This window comes from Geospiza fortis, unplaced genomic scaffold (genome assembly GCF_000277835.1).
Source record: "Geospiza fortis unplaced genomic scaffold, GeoFor_1.0 scaffold171, whole genome shotgun sequence".
In the NCBI taxonomy this organism is placed as follows: domain Eukaryota; kingdom Metazoa; phylum Chordata; class Aves; order Passeriformes; family Thraupidae; genus Geospiza; species Geospiza fortis.
Genome location: NW_005054313.1, coordinates 795,736 through 818,408, shown reverse-complemented (window position 1 = coordinate 818,408; position 22,673 = coordinate 795,736). Strand labels below are relative to the sequence as shown.

Sequence of the window (22,673 nt, the reverse complement as noted above, 5' to 3'; positions counted from 1 at the left end):
AGTCACCCCCACGACCTCTTCCACCGAGCTCACCTCTGCTGTTTCTGTGGTGCTAGCAGTGCCAAAGGCGATGGTAGTGATGGCAGTGCCTAAATCTATGGTGGTGGCCTCTTCAGGTACAGTCCACACCGCTGTGCCATCCTCCCTGGTCACATTTTCCTCCTCTGTGGCAGCTGTCTCTGGTGTGAGAGCGGTGGTGAAGAGATCAGGCAGGGCAGTGAAGCTCTCATCCAGCCTGGTGGCCGTGGGGGTGATGTCAATGGGCTCCAGGGTGGCAATGCTGCCGCGGGCCTCCTCCTCCGTGGCATTGCGTGACAGGGGCAGCTCCACCTCGGTCTGGGTGACAGTCTGCACTGTGAAGGCGCTGCCCAGCTCGCTCCCGAGCTCGTCGACGAACTGCCCCGGGACCAGGCTCTCACTGTCCTCCCCTGCATCAGGACACAAAGCAGCAATCAGAGGGGATAATGTCTGTGACCGTGTTCACAGGAGTCTGAGCATGAGGGAGGAGACGAGGATCTGACTCCATGTTTCAGAAGGCTTGATTTATTATGATATATATATTATATTAAAACTGTACTAAAATAATAGAAGAAAGGATTTCATCAGAAGGCTAGCTAAGAATAGAAAAAGAAAGAATGATAACAAAGGCTTGTGTCTCGGACAGAGTGTGAGCCAGCTGACTGTGATTGGCCATTAATTAGAAACAACCGCATGAGACCAATCAGAGATCCACCTGTTGCATTCCACAGCAGCAGATAATCATTGTTTACATTTTGTTCCTGAGGTCTCTTGGCTTCTCAGGAGGAAAAATCCTAAAGAAAGGATTTTTCAGATTTTTCATAAAAGATGTCTGTGACAAATGTCAGCCTGATGAGGTGAGCTGTGCTGGTGCTGCCTCCAAGGAGCAGCTGAGTATCTCTGCTATGGGAGAGATCGTGACAGTTTGATAAAAGAAATGGTTTTCCTTCCTCCACTGTGGCTCCGTGCAACGCCTCAGCACGGAGGGCATGTGAGGAGGCACTGAGCCACCTCATGCTCCAAATGTGGTCAATCAGCGGGGACATGGCCCTCGCTCCTGCCAGGTCCCCTTCCCGGGAACACTTTGCCCATATCCAAGTCTGCACTGACCCCTAGTGCCTGCCGCAAGGAAATTGGGTCGGACGGAGGGAAGTCGGGGAGCTTGGATAACCTCCATGGCACATCCGTCTGAGCCATGGGAGAGAGACAATGGATTCTCACAGTCGGTAGATGAAACCTCAGCAGGATCACGATCTCCTTCTGCTCTGCCCAGGCCGTGAATTGAGAGCTCATCCTGTATGAGCATCCTAACCCTCTGCCAGGACAGCCAAGGCCACTTGCTGTACCAAACACAATGAAACAGCTCCCACCTTTCCCCTTCCAAATCAATTTCCCACTCAAGTCACATCCCTTGGGTCTAGGACAACGTTCTTAACTGAGCAGCTCAGCTGACAAGGACTCTGGTTTGTAGAGCAGCATGAAACAGAACTCTGAGGGTGCCTAAGGGAGGGATGGATCACATCTTGGATGTGCAGCAAGGCAGGTCTTGGCTGGGGAGGGAAAAAGTATGAGATAATGCCTGGGTTTTCCTCTAATAATGCTTTCCCTGCTCTATTTCCAATTCCATTTTACTGCTGGTTCATTTTAGGCAGTACCTTTCAGATCTCAAGGGATTCAGAGATTTCTATAAAGATGCTCAGAAAAGGACTGACCATATGCATCAGTTTTAGAGGCAAACCCTGAGAAAACCAGGAGGCTGTGGCTTGGTGGACCAGCCTTTAACTTGGCCACATAATTGGGTACCTCCATGGGTCTGAGAGATGTATCTGGGCGCAACAGATCTGATCATAAGGTTTCAACACATATTTTGAAATATTGGGTTTTTTTTAAGCGTGGCAATCCTATTGGTTCTACTGTATTAAGATGCTAAGCAAAGAAAAGTAAATAATGCACTGTAACCAAAACCAAAGAGTCTCCAGGCCTGCCTGCAGCTGGAGCTGACAGCTGTAGGCACAGGCTCTGTCACCCACCACCCTGGACTGCTGTAACCTCTTGGATGGAATAAACTGCATGTTGGAGAGCTGCCTGGAGTCCCGCATGCCTCATTTCAGCTCTTACACAGAGTCACTGTGAGCAGCAGGGATTCTGAGACTCACCGCTGTAGCAGATGGCGTCGTAGCGCGAGTCGGGGTGCGGGTAGCCCGTCTGGTTGGCGTGCAGGTACACCGTCCTCACGCCCACCAGGTTGCCCCCGCAGTTGGGGCGCGCCCGGGAGATGGGGTAGCGCACGCTGCGGTCGGCCAGCCAGCCCGCGCTGCACACATCCATGCCATCCTTCCAGGCCAGGTACAGCTCCCCTGTGGTGGCCAGGCGCGCTCCCAAACCCCGGCATTTGTCAAAAGCTTCTTGGAAGGTGAACTTCTCCGGGGCAGTGGCGTAGAAGACTTTGCCTGTAATCACATCGTCCATTAGCACAGGAATTATTGTAAATCAAAGGCAACTCGGACAAAGGAGAGAGAGAATGATGCATCTGACTCCATCATCAGAAGGCTAAAGAATTATTTTATTATACTATACTATGTACATTTGTATCTAAACTGAATCTGCCATGCGCTCACTCTTGCTCACACTGCACTCATCTCTGGTTCTCTCGTGACTGTCCTGTGACAGTCTGATACACACACTTCTTGGCCCTGATAGGCCAAGGGAACAGAACATCCTCACTTTGGGTAAACAATCTCCATATTGCATTCTACTTTAGCACAACACAGGCACAGCAAGCGAGATAAGAATTGTGTTTTCCTTCTCCTCTGCTTGTTTCACAGTTTCTCCCTGTTCAGAGGGCATGTGAATACCACAAGGAATTACCTGTTAGATTCTAATCACAATTCCCTTTCTGTCTCCTTGCCACTCATAAGAGTTTGGATAAGATGAGGACTCCTGTGTATTAGAGCTGAAATGCAAGCCCACGTGAGTGACTTTGTAAAGGCCAGAAGAAAGTGAGTCTTACAGACCAAATGCAGATTTGACCAAAACACACCACACCAGCTGGAGCCACAGGGCAAGGGGGAGATAAAGGACAATTTCAATTCTGTTGTGCTGAATATTTCAATGTCATGAGCATGAATGATTGGTGCATCTGAATGTCACACACTCAAATGGCTGACCAGGCAGGATGGCGTGGACTCTGGTGGAGGTTAGACGGACTCCACCCTCTACGCTGCATTAGTCATTTGACATTAAAATTGTCCAAGGTCTAATAAAAAGACTGTAAAGAACATCTGGGCTGGCCAGGGAATGTGCTTTCCAGCTTTAACCTGCCTTTTCTCTATTTGCTGTTGTCCAGTCTAGGCATGATCAGGACTTTGGCTGCTTCTGTGTCTAGTAACAATAAAAGCCCTAAATCACCTTGCATTTGCTCTGCATAGCAGTAAACATCATAGGTTTCATCTGGCTCACGGACACCGTAGGTTCTCACTCCTGGAAATTCGTCCTTGTCGCCATAGCAGCGCTCCCGGGGCCAGTGGATGGGGTACCTGAGGGAGAGATTGTGGATAAGGAGGGGAGGCAGGACCCTGGCAGCCACTGAAGGCTGGGAAGGAGATGCAGAGCACTCCCTCTGCATGGCTTTTATGGCTTTTCCCAGGTTACGGGAAAGGGAAAGGATGATCTGCTGTCCTGCCCTCACTCTGATGGTCCTTGGAACCCTGAACAAAGACATCAGGACAAGGTGCCTCCCCAGTGAGAGATGCACAGCTCAGTCTGGTTGAGCCAAATTTGTACATCTTGGCACAACATTGGTTTTGTTCAGGGAAGATGGAGGATCAGGATGAAGCCATTGTCCACTCAGTTGTCACCACCAGCCCAGGAGCACAGCGGTCACTCTGCTTTCCTGCTAGAGATCCACCTCTAGCAGAGAATGACTTGTAATCCACCACCCCCCTTGGAACACCAGCAGTTACAACAGCTGAGATATAGCAACCATTTTCAGTTGGTGGCTTCATCACAGGAGTCCTTCCCTACCAATGCTGCTGTGGCTTTCCCTTCCCCTGCGTGGCTTCTCACCTGACAGTCTGATCAGACAGCCAGCCAGCATCACACTGCTCGTACCCATCCTCGTAGGCAGCCTGCAGCTGCTCGGGGGTAGCAATGACAGCACTGTTCTGGATACAGGCCTGCTTTGCCTTCTCAAAGTTCAGGGTGTACCTTGTGGAGATTGCTCTGTAGTGGAATACGATGCCTGGAAAAGACAATGGACATCACTCACAATCACCAGCCCCTTGCCTTCCAGAGAAGGCACAAGAAAAAGGCAAAATTAATCCTCATCCTGTAGAGCTCTGCAGTGGAAGCTGTCTCCCTGTCTTATACAGAAAGCAAAAACCCCAAAAAGGAGAAGGATTGCACAAAACTTTTGTTATTTTATCCACCTATTACTAGGACAGGCTTTGCAATATGGCAATGGAAGTTTTTCCAGAACAGCCCAGTTCTCCAGATGAGGGCATCCCATCTCCTAAAATGTTTGGAAAAAAATTAAAGGTCTGATAAGGGCCCTGTTCCAGCTTTACCCACTTGAGTAATAGCCCAGTGTATCCAGTAGCACCTCCTGCCAAGGATGTCGTCTTGCTGCCTCTGTAATTCACCTTCTGCCAGAAGAGACATGTTCTTGCCATATTCTGCCATGAGTCATTTTACTGGTTTGTTTAGTCTGGTCCTAGCCTGCTAAAATAAATGCTGGGCCTGTGGCTTCTACACTCATCACCTTATCTGTGACCTGAGAGAAAGGGATTATTCCTACGAGGAAAGCACTGCATTCTCTGCCTGTGTGCCTGTCCTGGGTTGACTATATGATGCTTTTATCCCCAATCATCTTGTTCTGTTTATGCTGAATAATAAGTTGTGCACCTTTAAGACTTGTTCCAGAGAGTGAAGGAGGGAGAGAAGAAGCTCAGTTTGTTTTCAGACACTGCACTCACTCCTCCACATTCCTGCTCCTGGACAGTGTTTTCTGTGGATGGACAGACAGCGGGACAGAGCTCTCCTTTGTTTTAGTTAGTTTTAGCTAGCTGAGGCAAAGAAGTTCCATGGACTGTGGTGTTTTTTTTCCTTTACTTTGGACCTGTTTAAACCTGCTCTGGACTGAACAGCAGAGGAGCACCCACAGGCCCACCAGGCCGGGCCTGGGCTGTGGCATTTCCAGCACTGGAGGGACGGATAAGAGACTGAGTGAGCTGAGCTACAGCCCACCAAGGGGACTCTCTGAGTTTGTCATCTCTTTTGGAGTAGCAAGGGGTTTTATTGTTTAATATTGTTTAGGTTTTATTGTTTAATAAACAGCTTTTTCCCCCTTTTCTCCAAGGAGGTATTTTCTCCCGGACCGGTTGGGGAGAGGAGCCAAATGAATCTGCTTTCCTAGAGGACCCCCTTTGGGTGTTCTCTCCAAAATTTGCTCTGAACCAGGAGAGTGCCTCTTCCTCCTTTCAGGCCAAGCAGCAAGACACAGAGAGAAAAGAGCAAGGTCAGGATCCCACCTTTCACCAGGACCTCGATTGTGTCTTGTCTGTCCTCAATGCCGTACATCACTTCGCAGCGGTAGATCCCGGTGTGGTTGGACCTCAGTGCCTTGATCTCCAGCGTGGCGTCCGTGGGGATGGCAGGGTAGTTGGGCAAGGAGATCACCTCCCTGTACTCGCTGTTGAGCCGGATCTTGCCACCCGTGGCCACCAGCAAGACAACCTCGGTGCCGTTGGAGAGCTTGCTCCACTTGATGCGTGGGGTCAGCATGACGCTGGTGTCCTGCTCCTCCGGAATGTTGAAGTAACAGGGGATGTTCAGGGAGCTTCCCAGGATAACACGCAGGGGAGACTGCTCAGGTATCTTGACTTCCAGGCCATCACTACTGTCTGCCAGTTCCCAAACAGAGCAATGGTTGCATCAATGACACATGTAATAAAAAATATCCCATGTTTCCCTACGATCCAGTGCCTATGTCTGCTGTGCAAACCCGTACCCACATATTCACACATGATATTTTTGTCTAATCTACAAAGGGAAGTTGTGGCAATGACCACTGCACCATGGCTGCTTTTGAGATTTGGACCACTGCTGGATTTGGGAATGAAGGGAACAAAGGGCTCTGCTGCAGCCTAGCTGCTGCCCACTCTTTGAGTTCACACCTGGTACTGTTTTAAAAGGGAAATGCTGAAATTCTCTTAATTTCCCTGCAAATCTGCAGCTATCTCCCTGGCTTCCCAAGCACCAGACAGTGAGGCTGTGGCACAGCAGACATCCGAACAAAGGAGCCTTGTGTGTGCACAGCACAGATCTTGGACACATTTATTCATTTATTTCTGGGGGCTGCCTGTCCTTGAAGATGGGACCAGAGTGCAGAAGGTGGTTCAGTCCTGCTTTGCCATGCTCTGAAAACATACCTGAGAGCTCCACAGAGTTGGCTGCGGTGATGACTTGCAAACACACAAACACTAATAGCAAAGTGGTCATAATTTACCTGCAAGAAACAACACAGGGAGAAAGGATTTGTGTATGTTCACAGGAGCTGAGTGCTATGGATGCTGCTGCAAGGCAGTGCAATTCTTTCAGCTGCCCCTAAAGCCTCCTACACTCCTCACACCAGCAGGGAAAGCCTGTCCTTGGGGAATGATTCTGCCCCGAAGTGCTGCTTGCTTTGGGACATCAGTCCATGGGATAAATAAATAAGATGCTCTGCTCTGTACAGCAGTCTGAAGTGTTATACACCACTTAACATACTGCTTTCCCACTCCCTCTCTTGTGATTCAGTCTTACCTATGGAGCAGAAAGGCAATTTTACAGCAGATCTTCACACACCTGTTATGTATTTAGTCAGGAGGGACCATTGCATCCACTAAGCTTTTGTCTCAGAACAGGAGCTGTTCCTCACTGGGCATGCCAAATCAAGCCAGAACTGGCTTTCAGGCCAGATGGTTGGAAGAATTTTCTATTCCGTAAAATGCTCTGAAGGGAAAATTGCCCTCTACATGGGGGAAAAGTAAAATGTTACAACTCTTTTTGCACAGAGAGTCAGCATATCCCCAAGTGCAAATTGATCCAGAACTAATACAAGAAATCCACAGGATACAGTTCTGGGCATCTTAAATCCGCCCTAAAAATATCTTCTTGGGATGCCTCAGTCAGAGCAACCTGCAGGATGATTCTGAAGGCTTCAGGAAAAGAAAGAATCATCCTATTGACATTGAGTGACAGAAGCAATATTGGGAGGCCAGCTAATTTAATCCTAACTGGATTACCATGCACTATAATACCATGTTGTGTTAAATCACCACAAAGACTCAAGTTGGTTTCAATATTTCAAATAAAAAACAGGTTCTCTGGCAACCCAGTGCAGTTTGGCATCACTTTTCAGCCCTGACTCAGAAGGAAGGACCACACCTACTGAATCACTGGTGTTTCCTTTGAGGTCTGGATATTGGCTGTTTCACTCCTGTGATCTAGAAAGATTCCAGATGACTTCAGCTGACAGGTAACATTCCAGGTATATGCCTATTGGACTTGTAGAAAACTCCATTACATATCCTCACTGGCACAAGAAAATGTCAAAAATAATCCCCATCCTGTACAGTTCAGCATTAACCTTTCACCTATGAAAAAGCTGAGCTACATGCCCTCATTAATTTTAATCTGACACACCACAAAACCTTATCTTTAGTGAACAGAGACAGCTCTGCTGGCAGAAAATAGGAGAGAACAGGGATGGAACATATTGGCAGAGGAGTGTGGAGACTACAGTTTGAAGCTGTAGGGCTGAACAAGATCAAATGGAGATATTTTCTGCTGTGTGTGGGATAAAATTCCAGGTAAGAGCTAACCTCAGGGAGAACTCTGGGAGCTGTACATGTGTTTGGGTGTCTCTCTGGTGAGCGGTGATGTCTGCACAAACAATGTATTACAAGCCTCTTCTGCAGATGACAGCTGACTTCACCATTTCCCTGCAGGGATGAGCAGTGCAGAGGAGGTCAGAGAGTCTGGCAGCCAGCCCTGGGGCAGTGGGCTGTGCCCACAGGATGGGCTCTGGGGGCAATGAAGCGCCTGCTGCTCCTCAGCAAAGCAAAGGGAATTGGAAGCACCAGCCTGGAATCAGCTTGGCCAAGCAGTACCCAGGAGTCCTTAAAGAGCTGGCTGAGTGAGCTGCTGGCCCACTGATGCTTGTCCATAATCTCTGCTGGGGCAGGTCCCAAGCACTGAAGCTCTGAGCCCACAGCCAGCCAAGATACACAATGATGAGCCTCACAAATACGTGCTACTTTGATTGACATAAATTCCAGGCAAAATAATGGAAAATCTGATACAGAGTTCAGTTCATTAAGCACTGAAGAATAGATGTAACAGTAATCTTAGTTAAGGCACTTGTGTATAAAACAGGTGCTTCCAGCCTTTTATTATTTGGCATGATTCTAAGCTTGTTTGATAAAGCTGCCTGCATGGCTGTAACACAATGTAATTAGATTTTGATAAGGTTTGAATTTTTCCAGGGTTCTTTGATATGAAGATGTGTAATGCCAGTAGTACATCCATTAACATGGCTTAGCAGAAGCCAGGCTGGTGGTTCCCTAATGGGATCCATCTAAGGGGCCTTGAGGGAAATATTTCTAATGGGCATCTACAGGTGTTGGTATTAGAGCCAATGGGTTTCCATACAGACTGTATTTTAATAGAATCAAATATAAAATTGAAATGCACGCTTGACAATGGGATGTTGAGTCCTAGAAATAAGTCACTCAGGAGAGCTACTGCTGTTATCCAACAGTAAACCAAACAGGAATTCCTCTCTGTGCATTAGAGGTGAGCAATGGGAATACTTTGCACACCCCTGGGCTGTCACGAAGCTATCAGAAAAAGGTGGTGAAGAAATATCCACTAGCAAGGATCTGAGGGCTGGACAGAATGCTATATGGGGGAAGATTAGAAAATAGGAAATTTGAATCTAATGATTGTAACAAATAAAAAAAGAAAAACTGAGAAGTTGACAACTGGGCACAAATAGGTTCAAGCAGAGAGTGCTGGTGCTAAAGGGCTCTTTAATCTAGCAGAAATTCATGACCAGAACTAATAGCTTGGAGACATATGTTGAGTAAAATCAAATGGGAAACAAAGCCCACATTCTGCACAGTGGGTGATGGATCACTGAAACTGGTACCAAAGGAAGTGATGGAGTTTCTGTCAGGGTGGATCCTGCAGGGCAGAAGGGATTTGGGTAGAGGATACCCTCCTAATCACTAGTAAAATATCTGTTTGAGTATTAAATAAAACCTCTTACTTCTCCAGACTGCCTAGATGAGGTATCTTTCACTGACTTGCATTTTGCCAAAATCAAAGCCAGCTGAATAGCTCTGAGTGCCATGAGATAAACTCAGCCAAGAGAGGCAGGCAGCTTTAGGCCTGGGTTACCTACTAAGGAATAGAAATATCCTAGAGCAAGGAGACACAGATGTTTAAATATAAACTCCAGGAGCTGCCTGCTGAAAAGACTTCTAGATTTTGTGGCTACAGGAAACAGGTGCTGTTCTGAGTTGGTATTTCTGTGTACACTGGCAGTGGACAGGAGGAGAGCAGGTTCATCTGCCCATCAGGTAGACATCACACAACAGAATGCCCTAAACAGAAGAAATTTCCTTTGTCCCAAAAGCTAAGACAAGCTCATGTACTCTTGGTCTTATTCAAGCTTTATGCTGATCTTCCACAAGGGAAAACAGCCCCAAATGACAACAGCTGGGACCAGTGGTCTCTTTGCAGTTCGGTTTAGCTATGGAGGAAAAAACCCAACCTCCTCCTATCCCACAGAAGCCCAGAGGAAATGGATTTTCCTTGTGAGCAGTGGTTAACAAATCAGAATAACAATGTTTTGGGTGTATTCCGCGAAAGTGTTGAGTCCCTGCCAGCGAGAAACCCAACCTACTCCTCAGGGTGCTGTTTGCAATGTTGATCTTCATTTTTCACTCCCCTGCAGCATGCCAAGGAGATCCAGCCCTGAGTCTGCAGGCAGCTCTGGTGGGATTCAGTGCTCTGGGAATGCCTTTGATCCCTGTCCTGTTGTTACAGCAGCGGTTCCATGCTGCAATGCCCCTGCTCCCTGGGGTCTCCAGGGGGATGTCCAGGCACTGGCTAATGGGTAAACAGCTTCTTGAAGAAGCAGCTCTGGAAGCAAGTGAGTAAAGAGGGAGGTCTGAGTGAGCAGATGTGGATAGCATGGGTGGTGCAGACCTGCTCTGCCCTGACAAGGGAACTGGGGAGGTTCTTCCTGCCATTCTAAACCCCAGACTGACTGTGGAGGCAGAGCAGGGTGAGTAGCTCAAGTGTGGATGCTGTCTCTTACTGAGGTGTAGGTTCAGGCTGTGCCCAGAGCACAGGAAGGTGCAGTTCAGTGTGTGGCAGTGTCAGTGTGTGCTCAGGCAGATGGGATCTGGCACAGAGGAACAGTGCTCAAGAATAAGTAAAGGCTCAGTGTCACTGTCATATTTTCTGAAAAATCCCTTCGCCAGGATTTCTTCTCCTGGGAAGATGAGAAGCCTCAGAGAAAAAACAATATTATCTCATTTGCTTTTTTCTGTTTTTCTGCTTTGGAATGTGGCTGGAGATTGTTTACCAACAGGTGCATGTTTGATTGGTTCCATGTGAATTGTTTTTACTTAATGACCAATCACTATCAGCTGTGTCAGACTCTGAGGAGTCAGTCATGAGTTTTTCATTATCATTCTTGTTAGGCCTTCTAATGTATTCTCTATTCTTTAGTATAGTTTTAGTGTGGCACTCTTTATTATCATATAAGTACATAAAATAATAAATTAGCCTTCTAAGAACATGGAGTCAGATTCACTCATCTCTCACCTCATCCTGGGGACCCCTGCAAATGCCACAGCTCGGTACAGCCTGGAGCAGGCTCAGCAGCGGCAGGAGCATCCCCTGCTCAGGATCTTACTGCTTGGCCCCAGCTGCAGCTGAATGGCTAAGGAGAGAAGCCTTGGAAACATGCTGGGAACACAGCCAATGCCCCTACCATATGTGTCATAAATAACACAGGCCTCTGGACACATCCTCCTTTGATTTCTTTGAAAAACATTGAGGAATTCTGGCTACTAGAATAAGGAACTGCCAGGTCACTGCTGGCAAACTCCAATTCAGTTTCAGGGTCCTTCTCTCCTGGCAGAAGTCACCCTGAAGAGAAGTTGTTCTGCACACACTTTGGTGGAGCTGAAAAGAGGAGTTTTGTCCTGGCGCTAGCGGGGAGCCCTGTGAGGGGTAATTCCTGCAGCACAGAGACCTCCAGACAGGCAGCAATGATCACACCATGCTTTCTGCCAGGTCCATGCCACAAAAACACCTCCCATCCCTGCAGACTGCTCTCCTGCAAAACTCCATTTGCACTTTCTCAGAGAGCAGCTGGAGCAGGCAGGTTTGTGGCGAGAGGAGGAGGAGGCAGGAGGAGTTACACAAGGTCAGGGCTGTGCCTCTGTCCCTGTGTGGGGTACTGAGCAGTCTGGAGCAACAAGAATCCAACCAAACTGCCACAAAAATTCCAGCCATCCTACCATCTCCAACCAGTGCCCAAGAAACAAGGCCCTCTCCAATTCACCCTGGGCCTGGAAGGATTCAGGAAAGAACTCTTGCCTTTCTGAGAAGGACAAGGTTGGGAATTGCTGCTCTGCTCAGGAGCTCCCCATCCCAGAGTACAACTGTCCCTTTCAGTGAAGTTTATTGCCACTCTATTTTGCTCCTAACACTGTGCTTCTGTGTCAGGCTGTGTGCAGTGTCCTAAACTGGCTGCATATAATTATGTTTATTTGAGAATCCAGGTGTGTGTGGAGGGAAGTGTGGGCCTATGTGCAGACAGGTTTAATCCCTTGCTCTTCCAACCACATCCCCAGCTTTTCAAAGGGATGAAGAATGTAGAGGGAGCAAGAAAGGAAAAGTCACTACAGTGGAAGTTCAACAAAGTACCTACACAGTCAGACTGTACAGTGGAAAATAGCCAGAGGGGCCGTTTGCAGCACAGTCAAAGATGTTTGCTTACTGGAAAGCATTTTCTCTTCTAGTCTCTTTTAATTGAGTCCCAGCTGCAGTTTTTCCTGTGGCCTTTGCTTGCTCCAGACCATGTTAATCACCCTTGTTGCAATGTTGCAATTGTTTTCCTTTTTTTTTCTTTTTTTTCTTTTTTTTTTTTTTTGGTAGGGGCAGAGGTGTCATTTTTAAGCTTCCTTCTTTCTCAGTTTTGGAAAGCCTTTAGTACACTTCCATTTTCCTTCTGGCAGCTCACAAAATGTCACTCATTACCTAGAAGATATGCCTGGACATAAAGGCATGTCCAAAGACAATATTTCCTCTAAAATTATGGATATAAAGAGGCTCCTGAGCAAGAGTTAAGTTCAGCTCTGTTTATTTAGCCTTGGAATCTCTTTCTTCAACTGGTTTTCCACCCCCAGTTTATTCCCCATCAGGAATGTATGTTAGTTTCTCTTGGACATGTGGTCACCTCCATCCAGCTTTATCTCAGCATTATTGTTTTCAGGCATCAGCACCTGAGACCAGGGGTCTGAGGAGACCCCATCACCCAGCAGGGGCATCAGAAGAGCACACCCTATGCCCTTGTAGGTTTTGGAATCAAACAGTGGTTTCTCCTCTCCTCTGTGAACCTACAGACTGCTCCTGTGTGATCTCCACAAACAAACACTTTATTGTCCCTCTCTGTGTTCTCAGCCCCTCTGCTGGAATCAGGGTTTTTCAGTTGAAAACCTCAGCCAGGTCCAGGAAATGGGAGGGAAGGAAGGGGAGGTGGGTGAAGTGAATGAGGTGGGCAAAATCAGTTTTATTTCTTCTTCTTCTTCATTTCTTTTTAAATAAGGCAAAATTTTGGAACAGAAATATGGCAATAACTGCACTAGTGTAATTTTTCATGTTTTTTCAGCTGTAAAGAAAATAAGAGAAATATTCCATTCTGCCTGGCTTCCTAACCATTCTGCAAGGCCTTTATGTGCAGAGCAGCTTGGATCCTGCTCCTGCCTGCTCCATTTCTGAAATGATCCCTGCTACAACAAAATCTTTTTTTTTTTTTTTTTCCAATCAAAAAGTCACATGGCAGCAACTGCTCAGACATTTTGTCATGGAGGCATGCGGTCCTGACAGCCCTGCAGCACTGGCTGCCTGGATTGCTCCAGGGGATGGCAAACTGGTGGCACTGAGGCACTTTAGGTGCACAAAACAGAGAACATTTAGTGCAGATGAGGGATAATATGAGATTTCACCTCAAGCCTCAGCTGGCTCCTGTCCTCAAGCACCCCTTGCCACTGCAGGTGTGGACATGGTCAGACACAGCTCTGTTGATGGTACCAGGGTGCCTTTAGCCATGACATGAGCTCCAGAGCTCCTCTCTGTCCTCCCACACAGACAGGGCAAAGCTGGTGCTTGCTCTGCCCTTTCCAGTGTCTTTAGGGCTTCTCTTCCAATAAAACAGTTGCAGTCTGTTGTAATTTATCTGATTATACTGCTTACACACTACAGGAAACGTGCTCAAGGTTGTAGGCTCATGCTTTCAGTGAGCAAGATGCCAGAGGAAATCTTGACAAAACCTAAAGGGTCCCGTGCTAGGTTCAGTTGGTGATCCAAGCTCAGACAGATGGGCTGGAACAAAACTCCTACAAAACACAAAAGGTTTCCCAAGCATTTATCTGATCTCTGCCACAGAACAGCTCTCATCTTCCCCTGATGTACATTGGTTTTACACAATATCTCCACTGATTTCAGCAACAAGTTAAACACACAGGCCCCAGGGCAGCAGAATCCCACACCACCAGTCATTCCAAAACCATCCCTCTTGCAGGAAAACCAGAACTGTCTGCCACCAGCAACACCCACCATGGTAATTTTTCTATCCTTCAAGGACAGAGGAGTTGTAAAACACCCACTTATGGCAAGCAGATGAAAGCTGGAGCCTTTCAGGCAAGGTGTGGGATCAGCACCAAGCCCTGGGCTGCCATGGCTCCAAGTGTCTGCTTGATATGGAAAGCCAGAGCTACACTCACACAGGCACTGGAGCCTCTGAATTCAAGGGAACAATGAGCCTTTGAGACTGGTTGAAGCTCACACTCAAAATCCTCTCTAGTCCAAGAGGAGGAACTGAAAGTTCTTAAAGAGCAGTTAATCTCCTTATAAAATAGGTGTCTGAGCTGAGAACCTTTAAAGAGGAGTTCAGCCTCTTCTGTCAGCTAGCAAGGGAGCCTGGAGCACTGATAGACATCTAAGTTTTAGAAATTGGTGGGTGATTACGCACTCCATAAAGTCTCCTTATATCCTGTCCACTTTTTCTGGAGGTGCTGTCAGCCTTAAGTGAAACTCCTCCAGACAGGGGAAGAAAACCAGCACAACACAAAGGAGGAGAAACCAGATTCTCCCCAGATGTGAGGTGTGAAGATGGCAGCTTGGGCCATGAGCCAAGGAAGTCGATAAGAGACCTTAAACTGACAACTTTTTCCACCCAAATGCACTGGCTCACTATAAATCCCATGAAAACCACAAAAACTGTTGTTTCTGTGCACACAGGATCTGAGCTGCCAAAGTCCAGTACAGAGGAGGAGGAAGAAAAGATTGAGGGGTCTGGAAAATCCTCTGAGGGAGCTTGTGTAGGATGGGTAAAGCTCATCTGAGGGGCAGCATCCACTTGGCCCCACCACAGGATGTCCTATTGCTCTGCTGGAGCGCGTGGATGAGGCACAGGCTGCGCTGGAGATTTTCCCTAGTGCACAGTTTGACTTCTCACTTGTTTCAGGAGAGGGCTGAAACCTCATTTGTACAAAGATGTGGCCTTAACAATGAGAAATCATCCTTGTCTGGCTGCAGAACAAGATGTGGATGTGGCTACAGGACAGCAAATCTCTGCAGTGCTTCTGTGCTGGCAGAAGATTCCAAAGAACCATGGAATGGTTTGGGTTGGAACAGAACCTTAAAGGGTTCATGCACAGCCCTTCTGCCCTGACCCAGCTCAGCCCTTCAGAAGGATGGCTTTGCAGAAAGTAATGAAGTGTTTGAAACCATGTTTTATTAGAGAACTTGTAGGCATGGAGACCTAAATCTTCACAGGCTCTGCTTGTTACTGCCCAGGTCTGGTAACTGTTAATGCTCTGCTACCCAAAATCACCTTGGATGCTCCTAAGAAATGCCATGTGGAAGTTCAGCTAACAGGGCACTGGGTGGCACTGGAAGAGACACTGCAAAGCTGGTTCCTGCCGGCTTCACAATGATTTTTCCAGGTGGACAGAAAATATCAAGCTAGCTTGGACTAACAACAACTTCAGGAGGGTCAAGGTGAGAGCCACACCTGTGTGTGGCTGCAGGGTCTCTCTACACACTGTGCCACACTGAGGACATGTTGTGACCCCATGGCCCCATTGCATTGATGTTATTAATTAATTAATGGGAATGGACACCCCTCACAAGGTACAAAACTGCAGCAACCTCTGGCTAAGGACAATTTCTACTGAAGTACTACACACATCAGACTCCACCATGATCTTTGGTGAGGCTATCCATGCTGGGAATATACACAGCTGGTGATATTAAACCTTCTCATGGTATCACATCTTGGACACAAAAAAGATAGGTGAGCAATCAAATCCTATCTGTGCCTATTCTGTGCCTTAGAGAGCACAGCATGCTGCTGGTGCTTAACAGCAGTAAAAGCAGCCTTTCATCCAGCTTGGAGGAAGAGCTTCCAGCTTCATCACAGCCTCACTATCTGCCTCTTTTTGCTCCCCATTTTCTCTTTCCAAAGTTGGCACCTGAAAGTTTTCTCTGCATTAATTCCAGACATTGTGTAAACACTGTGCTTAGATTTACTTAAATGAGGCTGTTTCAGCCCCAGTTTTCCTCCCAAGTGGATTTCCTGTCTCATAAATTCAAGACATGAACAGTTTAGTTTTGCTAGGAAGGTGGAATCTCAAACTGATCCTCCCTTTGGGATGACCTGGAAGACAAAAGGGCAAATGGCATGGGAGAGGGCCTGGGGTTTTCTGGTTACTGGCTGAAAGAGGGGAGCCATCCTGCCATGTGCTGTTCAGGATGCAGTGCTCCAGGAGCCTGTTACTATTTGCCATAAATAATCTGCAACTTTTGAAATCTACCAATTTCCTGGCATATTTTTTTTTCCTTTGTAACTCAAGAAGATGGAAAACAATCTTGGAGAACAATCTTTTCTTACTGAGCAGATCACTGGCATTTTCATTGGAAAAGTATTTTCTCCTGTATCCAGATCCTCAAAGTATTTGTGACTCTTTAGAAAGGCCCATGCATACCAAATGTTCCCACACACCCTTTGTGCAAGGCAAGCAGAGGAAGTCCTAGGAGTAAAAGAGCTTTTCCTCTCAGCCTCTACTCACTGGGACTTCAGGTAATTTCTCTGGCAGCAATGTGAACCCCCAGCCACAATGAAACTGAGTTTTGCTAGTGCTGCTGAAGGATCTCACACACTCTGTTGTCAAAAGAGGGGTCTTTGCCAGAGCATTGGGGTGGATTTTCACCAAAGTAATCTGTTGTCTGGGAATTATATGATCACTGTCAGTTCTGAAGGTCCTGGGCTCACTCTGCCTTCCAGCTTATGGAGAGGGCACACAGCACAAAGAGACCACAAGCTCCACATTCAGACTGTAAATGAGGGTTTTGCTGCCTTGGCTGTGTTGAACAAGACTCTCCTACTTCTCCATTTCCTCTGCCAGCAAACCTCTGACAACTAAATTGAGCACAAAACATCCATGCCAGCTTGTATTTCTCCAGGAGGTTGAATGGTACAGGAAGGATTAAGGAAGAGAAGCAGCTTTTCACTCCCACCTCTGGTTCTAGGAAAACTTAATCAATGGCTGGGCATTGCACCCCCTGAAACTGCCTCATGCATGACAGCAGGAGAATGGTTTGCTGTCTCCTCTCATTTCCTCCTCAACCAGCTCTCCCAGACCACTTTGTCCCCCTCTTGACAGCTTCAGCAGTGGTGACAGACTTTGTGGGCCATGGACAAAGCTCTGCCTCTTGGTCCCGTCCAGGGATGGAGCCAAGCAGCCGGCGGGTCCTGGTTTGCCCTGGCTCTGCAAACCAGGGGCTTTCCTGGAAGTGTGTGGATGGCTTAAGGCCCTGCTGAAATCTCACCAGATAATCTCTTCTTTCATGTTTTCCCTTTATATTCATCCCCAGTCACTCTCCCAGCCATTGCCATCTCATGGCACTCACAGAATGATAGAATGGTTTGGGTTTGATGGGATGTTAAAGATCATCCAGTGCCAACCCCTCTGCTGTGGACAAGGACATCTTTCACTAAACCACTTTGCTCAAGGCCCTGTCCAACGTGGCCTTGAACACTTCCAGCCATGGGACATCCACAGCTTCTCTGGGCAACCCATACTGGTGTTTCACCACTCTCACAGGAAAGGATTTCTTCTTAATATCTAATCTAAACTCTCCTCTGTCAGTTTGAGTCCATTCCCTCTTGTCCTGTCACTACATGTTGCTGTCCCAAGAGCCTCTCCAGCTCTCTTGTAGCCCCTTTAGGCACTGGGAGATGCTCTAAGGTCTCCCTGGAGCCTTCCCTTCTCCAGGCTGAATGCTCCCAGCTCTCCCAGCCTGTCTCTAAAAACGTGCTCCAGACCTCTGAGCATCTTCATAGCATTGCATGCCTGCAAAATTCCTTCCTTTTTTTATGTGCTCAAACTGTTCCTGTACCAGGAGACCATTCTGGTGTGCAGTTTCACTCAGAGCTAAGACACACAGTGTGTGTTTAACTTAATTTAACTGGCTCAGTCAATAAGTTCTCTGTTTAATTTAGTGCTGCTCCATTCCTTTTGGAGAACAGAGTGCAGTCAACTGTCCTGTCCTGCACCAGCCATTCCAAGGGGATTTCACAGTGCAGGGAACACCAAGGGATGCTCAGCTCTCCGTGCTGGGGATGCTTCCATTGGGCACGGACACTCATCCACTGCTCCTATTCACTTGTCAGGTCACTTTGTCCAAACAGTAATTCCTGCCTTTGGTTCAGACTGTCCTTTTCTTCTTGGGAAGAAACCAACGGGGACTCCAGGCAGAAAATAAATCTCTCTCCTGTGTTTTTCAACTATGGTGATGCTTTAGAATGGAGCCAAATTGTACAGCAGAGAAGAAACCGCGACAAGAAAGAAGATAAGGACAGAATGGTTCACAGCCAAACTAGCTTGTTTTGGGGCTGCCACAGAGAAGGACCATCCATCAGAGACCTCAAAAGCTTTAAGTCCTGTTTTATGAGACTGGCAAGGGAGCTGGAGAGAAAGGAGTGATGTGATGGAAAAGGTGCCTAAGAAATTGTCCTCACTGCAGTGGATGTTGTTCTCTGGGTGATGTATTCACCCACCCAGGAGGAAAGGTAATGGGACTCTGCATCATAGGAGAGAGAAAAAGGGGCAGAAGAGTTTCAGTTCCTTGCCTTGAGATTCTCATCTTGGCCCAGGCCAAAACTTCACCAAGAAAACCCTTCAAACAAACACTTCCTGAGAAAAGCAACAAAAATAAAAGGATAACATTTTTAATCATATGGGACCCATTGCTTAGTCCAAAACTCAATCACAGGCTTTTCCTTTTTTTTTCCAAAGGATGTCTTAGTTTCATCTTGAAACTCTGCCCACACTGAAAGGTCTGTTCCCCTCAAACACATGGTGAAACTACCCTAAAGAACAGAGACACTGCACTGGAAATACAGCCAAACTCTGTGACCGGAATGTACATTTTGTATATAGACATCCTTCAATCTTATAAATCTTATAAATGGTATAACTTAGGAGAAAACTGTGTGGATGTGATATTGGAAGAGAGAGCATGAGGAAGAGAATTACCCTCTCCAAAATGGGTTTCAGTCTAGGATCAGTGAATAAATATCAATAATCTTTTCATTCCAGCTCATATCTCTGGGCTCCTCTGAATAACCCCAGCACAGGCAGATGACAGTCTCTGCCTTAGAGATCTTGGAAGCTTAGACAGCCCAAATGTGAATCTGGGGAGACCACGGGAATCCTGAATACAAACAAGGCTCTAACATGAAATATAAAATTATTCTGTAAGGTGTAGACTGTGAAGGGAAAGAAATGTAACCTTAACACAAGCCACAGACATTTGGAGAGCTGCAGCTGCTAAGCCCAAATTTGCAGTTTGCTAAGCAAAGTCTGTATGTCATACCTTCAAAAAGAGAAAGTGAGGTATGGAGAAAACCCAAACAGCAATTAGATGGGAAAAACAAGTTTTCTGAGAGGCAAATAAATAAATTCCTATGTATGAGATGTGGCTGAGGAAGAGCTCCAAAATGTTGTCCAGTGTTTGCTGAAGTGTTCTGTAAGGGCAACAGAAAGTGTTTTTCCAGAGATATGTGGAACACCTTAAAACCAACAGTGCCCACATTTTGAGGCACAGAAAGGCACCAACACAGATCCCCTTGTAGGCAGAATAACTGCCTAGCAAATGTTTAACATATGCACATATGGTCCAGCATTGATGGAGGAGATGTGGGCTTTAAAGTGGACCCTGGAGCATGTTGTGATGGTATTTAAACTCAAATATGCAACAATACTAAGGGAAACAGTATGAAAGTAAATTTGTTTTGTACTATTGGCGTGAAAGACCAATTCAAAAGCAAGTAATAATTTTGATTTATTTTAACCTGTCTTGTCATTCTTCCAATAAGACAGGCAGGTAAATTTTCTTGTGGCTATATCCAGTTACCGCTGGAATCAGTAGTAAAGATGCCATTTACCTCCGAGGCTGGGAACATTAATCCCAAATTCTTCTATTAAAACCTAGTCTAGACTTGCAAGTCCTGAAAAGACAGCAGGGAGAGCCCTCAAAAGGATGTCTAAATCCCCACAAGCTGGCACAGAGAACACTGCTTTCAGACAGAAGAAGAATTGATTCCTTAAGACAATATAGCAAGGAAAACGCTCTAGGGCTTTTACACACAGTATGAGAATTGGATGAAACCGTACATAACATTTGGGCACTGTCACACAGCAGCCTGCAGAGCATGGAAATTCCACGGCCATCACAGCATTAGTGGGCATTGATGCACCACTGAAATAAACCACACAACAGGAGAGATGTTCAGGAAAATAGCTGACAGCTAAATGTTCAAACCAAAAATATTCTCTCTAACATTTAGGATGAGAATTCCTGCAAACGTGGTTGAATGAGTCATGCTTTCAGTTAAAGGTTTTTAATGAAAGCATAATGGGAAGGTGAGGGCCTAAGTGAGATTAATTTTGGCCCCTTAGGTTTGGTCCAGACAGACTCCAGCCTTGTCCAGCCAATATCTGGAGTCCCTTGAACCTCCTGTGGGCATTGGGAATGTACAAAATCCATCCAAAATGTACAGAGGGACCTCCTCTCCCCTCAGGCTGTGAGCCCTGTGCTTGCTCTCTGCGCAACTCAGTGAATCTCATTCCCACCATAAGGAGGTTGCAAAAGGGAATGAAAACTAAAAAAACCCCAAAAATGAAAAGCAAGTATTTTGGAAGGCAAGAGACACCAGACCCAGTGGCCATCAACAAATTTAACAGATTGCTTCTATATGGCGCTTTCAAGAATCTTGAGTACAAGTTTTGACACTTTAGCAAAGGGTATAGTGCTTTCTCATGAGATGCTGTGAGATTTCTGGGGATGTTAAAACTGTGTAGTAAAACTCTGATGGTCTGCCCAATTGTGCACGGTATTTCAGAATTTAGAGATGCAAATGGATGAGCAAGGTACATAATGGAATTTGCAGAATTGCTTCTCTCTGTCTTTGGGTACTCTGCTGTAAAACTGGCATTGAATCCCTAAAGCAGCTTCTGGGAAAGGACCGATTTTATAAGGGAGATAAATCCAATCAGCCATCAGAGCATCTAATGACCCTCATGCCCAACCAGTTTAGCAATATTTTTGCTTAATTATACCCAACAGCACAGAAGAGAGAGACATCTCTGATGGGTGAGGTACTGCATGCAGATTTACAGAAAACCAGTCAGCTACACTTGGTGTTAGAGAACAGAAAGCAATCCAGTTGGAGAGTAGAAGAAACTGGAAATGAACTGTGCCAGGGTTGAAGAGAAGGTGCCAGCCAATGTATTTATCTTCACTTTTGCCAATACACACAATGGAGAAATGAGTAAAGTTCGAGTGTTAAACTGAGACTGCAGTGTGAGAAAGTTTCCATTCCAAGCATAAAAAACCCCAGCCTTCTTGTCTTTTCTGCTAGACTGTGATTCTGAATTTGTTAAAACAACCTTTCTCCATGAATACCTGGACAGATGAGATGCCATTGAATAGGCAGGAGGAGTGGAGAACCTTAGCATCTAGGAAAGAATGAGCATAACGTTGACAAAGTACATGTGTTCATGTCAGTTCAATCTGCTTATCCAAGTAGGAGGCCAATGGCAATTGTATGCAAATAACCAAAACAAGAGCAGAAGTGAGGTGTCCTGTGTGGATTTAAAAGCTGAAAAAGGGCAGTGTGATACTCAGCAGAGGCCAGCTCACTCGAGGACTTGTTTCTCAGGAAGGCTTCAGAGACCACACTGAACTTGAAGCCATATTTCTCAGAGGGGTGATGGTGCCTGGGTGAGATAATTCAGGTATGTTTTATGTGCCAGTGAGAGCTGGAAGCACAGCATTGAAGGTGAGCTGAAATGGAGATCTTGGTTGTCTCTGAGTTCTTAATTAGTTCTTCACATTCCTACTTGAATATGGCAAAAGAATGGCCAAAATTGTCCAAAACACATTCATGTGGGTGGGTACATGGAAGGTGCATGTGCCTACCTCTGTGCTGATATGGGAATGATTTTGCAGATGAAATGGGTACAGCACTGCAGAGGGGATCAAGGGCATGCTGGGGTTCGCCTGGAGCATTTCAAAATGCTGGACAGATTCAGACCTGAGCAATGAAGACCCTTCTTTCCTCTGCTAAACACATCTGAACATTATTGGTGCAGAATCCTTTCATGTCTCCTGTGACAGGCAGGAAGCCACACAAGAGGATTAGTGGGTGACCTCTGCTGTAAGCAGCACCAAGGGGTTTTTCCAGGAGACAAACTGCAAGGGAATCTGGCACTTATGAAGGCACAAGGATTTTGTCCTGACTCTAGAAAGGTGGCTCCTGCTCTTGAGGGACACGAGGAAGGGTCACAATCCCACAGGCTGGCTGGCTAAGCAAAGGGGTGATCCCTTTCCCTGCTGACACACAGTGATGGTTGCAGGGTGGCCTGGGCTCTGTGGCCACTGACCACCCTGTTTCATGAAAGAAGGCCCAAGTATCAGTGGTGAAGGGCTGAGCTGGGAACCCAGTGTCCCTCTCTGCACAGGGCTGGTGTAGCAGGCAATATTAGCAGAGTAAGAACCCTGCAGCCTGATGGGATCACTTACATATCAATTACTAGGAGGCAGCAGGGTATTATTTATACAATAAGTGCTATACAAAACAGCAGAGCAATATTTAGAGGGCAAATACTATGGACAGGAAAGCTACAATTTGCTCTGCACCAGCAGGATGTTCTGTGCACTCCAAAGTGCCAGGCAGGATGAGGGTGATGCCTTCATGCCAACTACTGTATGAGGACAGGTTATTATTTAAACCCCAGACACAA

At 46.6% G+C, this 22,673-nt stretch overlaps 1 protein-coding gene across 3 annotated transcripts in view; it reads right to left on the bottom strand.

Moving 5' to 3' along the window:
• ACAN (aggrecan) overlaps window positions 1–22,673 on the bottom strand; it is a 49,696-nt gene that overhangs the window by 21,416 nt on the left and 5,607 nt on the right. For all 3 annotated transcript variants that reach the window (XM_031055861.1, XM_031055862.1, XM_031055863.1), the window contains 6 exons: window positions 6,447–6,523; window positions 5,547–5,918; window positions 4,084–4,258; window positions 3,427–3,554; window positions 2,175–2,468; window positions 1–428 (listed from right to left, as the gene is read on the bottom strand). The exon at window positions 1–428 is cut by the window's left edge and continues 109 nt beyond it. In XM_031055861.1, coding sequence (XP_030911721.1) covers window positions 1–428; window positions 2,175–2,468; window positions 3,427–3,554; window positions 4,084–4,258; window positions 5,547–5,918; window positions 6,447–6,516 — 1,467 coding nt within the window. In that variant the 5' untranslated portion in view covers window positions 6,517–6,523. The remainder of the gene's footprint in view (window positions 429–2,174; window positions 2,469–3,426; window positions 3,555–4,083; window positions 4,259–5,546; window positions 5,919–6,446; window positions 6,524–22,673) is intronic.